The sequence below is a fragment of the Octopus bimaculoides genome, chromosome 30 (assembly GCF_001194135.2).
Source record: "Octopus bimaculoides isolate UCB-OBI-ISO-001 chromosome 30, ASM119413v2, whole genome shotgun sequence".
Lineage (NCBI taxonomy): Eukaryota > Metazoa > Mollusca > Cephalopoda > Octopoda > Octopodidae > Octopus > Octopus bimaculoides.
Window position 1 is genome coordinate 2,401,989 of NC_069010.1, and position 7,140 is coordinate 2,409,128.

The window sequence follows — 7,140 nt, forward strand, 5'->3', positions numbered from 1 at the left end:
TCACTCACACACAATCACACACTCACACACACTCACACGCACACACACACACACACACACACACACACATTCATAAACCTTTCAACTATTTGTGTTCTTGTTTTGTTTTGTTTTGTTTCTTTTTCTTTATTTTTCTCTCTCTCTCACTTTTGTTTTCTCTCTTTTCCAGCTGGAAAGTTGTGAGAAAGTGGAAGTGTCCATCAATGACACCCCTGTTACTGCTTCCTCTTCAAAATGGCACAACCCATTCCACAATGAGTACTATTCCCCTGTATGGATATCCTTTTGCTAAACTTCTACTACTACTACTAATAATAATAATAATTGTTGCAAATTTTAGCACAGGGCCAGAAATTTTGTAAGAGGATTAGTCAATTATATCGACCCTAGTACTTAACTGGTGTTTATTTTATCAATCTCGAAAAAATGAAAGGCAGTCGCCCTCAGCAGAGTTTGAACTCAGAATGTAGAGTCAGAAGAAATGCTACTAGGCATTTTACCGGACACACTAATGATTCTGTCAGATCACCACGATGATAATGATCCTTTCTACTAACGGTATAAGGTCTGAAATTTTGGGGGAGGGTACTAGTCAACTACATTGAACCCAGTGTTTCACTGGTACTTAATTCAGCGGAATTTGAACTCGGAATGTAAGGACAGATGAAATGATGCTAAGCATTTTGCCCAGCATGCTAAAGATTCTGCCAGCTCAACACCATAATAATAATAATAATAATAATAATAATCCTTTCTACTTTAGGCACAAGGATTGAAATTTTGAGGGTGGGGTCTAATCTATTACATCAACCCCAGTGTTTCACTGGTATTTAATTTATTGACCCCGAAAGGCAAAGGATGAGCATTTTGTCCAGTGTGCTAATGATTCTTATTTCTTTACTGCCCACAAGGGGCTAGACGCAGAGGGGACAAACGGATTAAGTCAATTATATTGACCCCAGTGCGTAACTGGTACTTATTTAATTGACCCCGAAAGGATGAAAGGCAAAGTCAACCTCGGCGGAATTTGAACTCAGAACGTAGCGGCAGACGAAATACCGCTAAGCATTTCACCCAGCGTGCTAACGTTTCTGCCAGCTTGCTGCCAGTGTGCTAATGATTCTGCCAGCTCATCACCCTATTAATAATAATGATAATAACAATAAACATTATCAGCCACACATACTCAAAGTATGTACTTTGCTTGTTTGCTGGTAGGCTGCAATTTGGCATGGTGGGGATGACTCCCTCAAAGCACCAGGTGTTAAAAAAGCTGAAAGGCATATTTAGGTGAGACACCTTAACACCATGCTAAATCGTAGGGTGAATACATTGTTTAGAACTCATCCTGAATTACCTTGTAGTTTTGAGATTTTGATGATGAACTCATCATTTAACATCTGTTTTTCCATGTTGGTATGGGTTAGATGGTTTGATTGGAACTGGTAAGCCAGTGAGCTGCACCAAGTTCCAGTCAGATTTGGCATGGATTTCTATGGCTGGATGCCCTTTCTAATACCAACCACTCCAAGGTTGTATTGTGTACATTCTTAGTGTTGTTGGTGGTGGTGGTGGTAGCCAAGGTGGTCAGAGATGACCGTGATAGTAAGCAATGTGTAAGACTGTAGTGATCGTGGTGGAGGGGAAGAGCAGCATACCACCAAGGGTCTCGGTGACTTATCATCACCTTTGTAAGGCCCAACATGCTTCACCACCTGTCACAGGTGTGAGAGGTGAGGTCTGGTCAGTTTGAACATCAAACAGGGAGAATATTTGGGCTGGATATGGCTGGGTTAAAGGCTAAAGAGTTAATTGTGCCATTTGTTCTTATGAAATTTGCTTTCATCTACTGGTTCCATTCAGGTGTCCTGGACTTCAAATACATCTAACAACATTCTTTCCTTGACTCTCAGTAAATTCTTCCCCTACCGAAAGAGTTCTTGTCGGAAACTTCCCTGGACATCACAGTTAAACTTTACGCCAAATCAACGACTCTAGCAAGCTGTACCCTTTCGCTGAAAGAATCAACAGACCGTATCTGCTATCGTTCTAATAACCTGAGGCCAGACACAATTTTCAAGTTAGTTTTAGTTTTTATCTTTTACTTATTTCACTTGTTCGACTGCTGCCATGCTGGAGCACTGACCTGAAGGGCATAATCAAAGAAACTGGATCCCCAGTACTTATTTTTTTCAAGTTTACCACTTATTCTGTTAATCTTTTTTGCCAAACTATCTGTTTGCATGTTTGTCTATCTATCTATCTATCTATCTCTCTATCTGACTATCTGTCAGTCTATCTATTCTGACTGTCTGTCTATCTATCTGACTATGTCTGTCTGTTCGTCTGACTATGTCTGTCTGTTCGTCTGACTATGTCTGTCTGTTCGTCTGACTGTCAGTCAGTCCATCTGACTATGTCTGTCTGTCCGCCTGCCTGTCTATCTGACTATGTCTGCCGCCTGCCTGTCTGACGATGTCTGTCTATCTATCTAATGCATCCGACTGTTTGTTGTCTATATCTTCTCCCTGACTATGTCTGTTTATCCATCTATCTGTCTGTCTTTCAACCTCTCTCTCTGTTTATCTATCTATCTATCTATCTATCTGTCTGTCTGTCTGTCTGCCTGTCTGATTATCAATCTGTCTGTCTGTCTGTCTGCCTGTCTGATTATCTATCTGTCTGCCTGTCTGATTATCTATCTGTCTGCCTATCTGTCTGTCTGTCTGTCTGTCTGATTATCTATCTGTCTGCCTATCTGTCTGTCTGTCTCTCTGTCTGATTATCTGATTATCTATCTATCTATCTATCTATCTATCCGACTGTTTGTCTATCTATCTGTTTATTTATCTATTTTATTATCTATCTATCTCTCCATCTATCTATGTGTACCTTGCTGTATTTTTCAGCTCAGAACTTAGTGCTGCCAAAACTGCCATTTTAGCAAAAGAGTTGGAAGCCATTCAGGAACTGCTGCAACTGGAGACTGAGAACAAATGTTAGTGGTGTTACTCACATGTTATTGTTGTTACTGCTGTTGTTATTGAAGTTTTTTTAGCCCTAGGTCAGCCATGATCCAGCAAACCATCTAAAATCAAAGATGTCCTAGCTGTAACCATTCAGTTGTTTATTCAGACACAGTATATCTAGGACTACATTATCTAATGTGTCTTTTGTTATTGTTTAGCCCAAGGTCCATTCTGATCGAGCAGGCCTATGATCAGAGACGTCCCAGCTGTAACCATCTGCTTTTTTATTCAGACATTATATATCTAAGATTACATTGACAAAGAACCAAGACAATTAGTGATTTGTTGTGCCTGAGAAAACCTGCCCAGCTAAAAAAAAAAAAAAACCATACCATCCTTCCCTTCCCCATTTCCCCCCCACAATCTACCCTCTACTCCTGCTCACCCTCACTACCACCACTATATTACTCTTCCTCCATTCTCTCTCATGTACCTACTTGCTCAAAGTATGTCCCTATTGACTCCCTTCCCCCCACAATGTATCCTCCTTATAACCCCTCCCTCTACCAGAGCCCACACCTTATATTCGACCTTCCCCACCTTCCAGCTCCCATTCTCCTTTTGCAATCATTTGAACTCACAATCCCGCCCCCGCCCACTCCACTTCCTTAAATTCACTATATACACCACCCTGTAACTCGGGTGTATGGCCCCTGTCCCCTCCCATCACATTTTTCTCTTTCCCTCCTCTTCCTCTGAAGTTGCCATTTTTCTCTTCTAATCCAAGACACCTTCTCTGTCCCTCAGTACTACTACTCCCCCCAGTTGAGGTGGGAGGGCTTGTCCTGTAAGTTACTTGGGTCTCACTGCTGCTGGTGCCACATAAAAAAAAGGGCACCCCTCACCATACAATCTTTAACTCTTTAGCATTCATATTACTTTGTCAAATGTAATCCTCTTTTATTCAGATTGTTTTGAATTAATCCTGCATTTATCTGGTAGCTTTGAGATTTTGATGATGATGATGACGATCATCATCATCATCGTTTAACGTCCACTTTCCATGCTAGCATGGGTTGGACGATTTGACTGAGGACTGGTGAAACCAGATGGCAACACCAGGCTCCAATCTAATTTGGCAGAGTTTCTACAGCTGGATGCCCTTCCTAACGCCAACCACTCAGAGAGTGTAGTGGGTGCTTTTACGTGTCACCCGCACGAAAACAGCCACGCTCGTGCGGGTGACACGTAAAAGCGACAATATATTTTTAGAAAGACATTGTATGAGAGGCCAGATCTGGCCAGTTTGAACATAAAATAGGTAGAATATTTTGGCTAAATCTGGCCAGTTGAAATGCTTAAGGGCTCAAGTGGTAAATGTTCACAAGGGCATCCAGCCATAGAAACCATGCAAAAACAGATAGCAAACCTTGGTACAGTCTTCTGACTTGCCAGTCCTTGTCAAACCATCCAACCCATGCCAGCATGGAAAACAAACCTTCATGCTGTTGCTGCTGCTGATGATATGTGGCTGTGTGGTAAGTAGCTTGCATACCAACCACATGGTTCCGAGTTCATTCCCACTGTGTGGCACCTTGGGCAAGTGTCTTCTACTATAGCCTTGGGTCGACCAAAGCCTTGTGAGTGGATTTGGTAGACGGAAACTGAAAGAAGCCCATCATATATATGTATATATATATATATATATGTATATATATATATATATGTATATGTATGTGTGTGTATATGTTTGTGTGTCTGTGTTTGTCCCCCCAACATCGCTTGACAACTGATGCTGGTGTGTTTACGTCCCCCGTAACTTAGCGGTTCGGCAAAAGAGATCGATAGAATAAGTACTAGGCTTGCAAAAGAATAAGTCCTGGGGTCGATTTGCTCAACTAAAAAGCGGTGCTCCAGCATGGCCGCAGTCAAATGACTGAAACAAGTAAACGAGTAATGTATTCCATGTTTTATTTCTGTTTAGCCCTAGGTCAGTGTTTATCCAGCAGGCCTATTTTATGATCAAAGATGTTTCAGCTATAACCCTCCTGTCTTTTATCCAGTCATAGCATATCTAGGACTACAAGGTTTCATGTGCCCATCCTTTTCTGTTGTTGTTTAACCCCAAGTCAGTTCTGATCTAACAGACTATGGTCAAAGGTGTTCCAACTGTGACCATCATGTCATTCAGGCATAGTGCATTGAGGACTACATTATTTAACATCCCTTTTTTTGTTGTTTAACCCCAGGTTGTTCCTAATCCAGCAGGCCTATGATCATAGATGCTCCAGCGATGACCACCTTACTTTTTATTCAGATGCTATGTATCTAGGACTACATTATTTAACATGTCCGCTCTTGTAATTGTTGCTTAGCCCTAAGTTAGCAGACCTATGATCAAAGATGTTTCAACTGTGACCATCCTTTGTTATATTGAGTCATAGTATATCTCTCTGGCACTCCTTTGGTTATGACGTCAAGGGTTCCAGTTGATCTGATCAATGGAACAGCCTGCTTGTGATACTAATGTGCATGTTGACGACTGGCACCCATGCCAACGTCGTCTCCTTCATTGGACACGAAACTCAGCTTGCGAAGACTTATTGGGGCAAGCGAAAGCGAAATCGGGATGGCACCTGTGCCCAGCGTCGCCTTTCTGGCACTTGTGCCCGTGACATGTGTAAGGATTTTCGAGCGAGATCGTTGCCAGTGCCCCTGGACTGGCTCTTATGCGGGTGACACATAAAATACACCATTTTGAGCGTGGCCATTGCCAGTACCGCCTGACTGGCCTTCGTGCTGGTGGCACGTAAAAAGCACCCACTACATTCTCGGAGTGGTTGGCGTTAGGAAGGGCATCCAGCTGTAGAAACTCTGCCAAATTAGATTGGAGACTGGTGTTGCCATCCGGTTTCACCAGTCCTCAGTCAAATCGTCCAACCCATGCTAGCATGGAAAGCGGACGTTAAATGATGATGATGATGATGTGGCTGAGCACTCTAGGCACATGTACCCTCAACATAGTTCTCAAGATTTGGCGTGACACAGAATGCAACTAGGCTGGCTCTTTGAAATACAAGTACTACTCATTTTTGCTAGCTGAGTGGACTGGAGCAACATGAAATAAAGTGTCTTGCTGAAGGACATTATGCGTCACCATGAATTGAACTTACGACCTTATGATCATAAGCCAAATACCTCTAACCACTAAGCCATATACCTTCACCATAGTATAATATCATCATCATTGTTTAACGTCCACTTTCCATGCTAGCATGGGTTGGACGATTTGACTGAGGACTGGTGAAACCAGATGGTTACGCCAGGCTCCAATCTGATTTGGCAGAGTTTCTACAGCTGGATGCCCTTCCTAACGCCAACCACTCAGAGAGTGTAATGGGTGCTTTTACGTGTCACCGGCACAAAGGCCAGTGAGGCGGTACTGACAACGGCCACGCTCAAAATGCTGTATTTTATGTGCCATCCACACAAGAGCCAGTCCAGGGGCACTAATGTGGCCTTCCTTGTGTGTGTGTGTGTGTGTGAGTGAGTGAATGAGTTCATATTCCTCTTTGTCTTCGTGTGTGTGTGTTTGTTGCTTGTAATTCTAACCCAATGGGCCATGCAAGCAAACACACATGCTCATACATACATTACAAAAAAGAGACGGTGAGAGATTTCATTAAGTTGATATGTATGAAATAAAAAAAAAAAGAAAAACCTTTTTAAGCCTATTTTCTTTATTTACCTTCCAGGGGCCATGTTGACTGTTGTGCAGTTGATGCAAGCATTGAATTCACAGCGCTATAGTGCAGACATGAATAACTATCTAAACACTCTGAGACAAATTGACCCCAAACGAGACAATTACTACAAGGACTACAGTAAGTTTATCCCAGTCATAGTAAATTGAGGCACACACCTGTGGGGTAGGAGTGTGGCCCATCCCACCTTCAATTTCTTTTCATTTTGTCTTTCAATTTTTGTTGTTTTTTCTTTGTGTTACTCAGTTTTTTCGTTTTGTTTTTGTTTTTTTTAAGCAAGCAGGTATTGGTATAGTTGTGGGTTTAAGAAATGTGCTTCCCAACCATAAGGTTTGAACTTTGAACTTTGACCCCCCCCCCCCTACATAGTAGAGGACACTTGCCCAAGATGCTACAGTGGGACTGAA

The 7,140-nt window shown here is 42.2% G+C and overlaps 1 protein-coding gene across 1 annotated transcript in view; it reads left to right on the forward strand.

The window, feature by feature from the left end:
* Positions 1-7,140, forward strand: part of LOC106879943 (geranylgeranyl transferase type-2 subunit alpha) — a 34,004-nt gene that overhangs the window by 21,289 nt on the left and 5,575 nt on the right. Inside the window, exons 8-11 of the mRNA XM_052978141.1 lie at positions 170-277; positions 1,917-2,080; positions 2,910-2,998; positions 6,725-6,853. Of these exons, the coding sequence (XP_052834101.1) occupies positions 170-277; positions 1,917-2,080; positions 2,910-2,998; positions 6,725-6,853 (490 nt within the window). The remainder of the gene's footprint in view (positions 1-169; positions 278-1,916; positions 2,081-2,909; positions 2,999-6,724; positions 6,854-7,140) is intronic.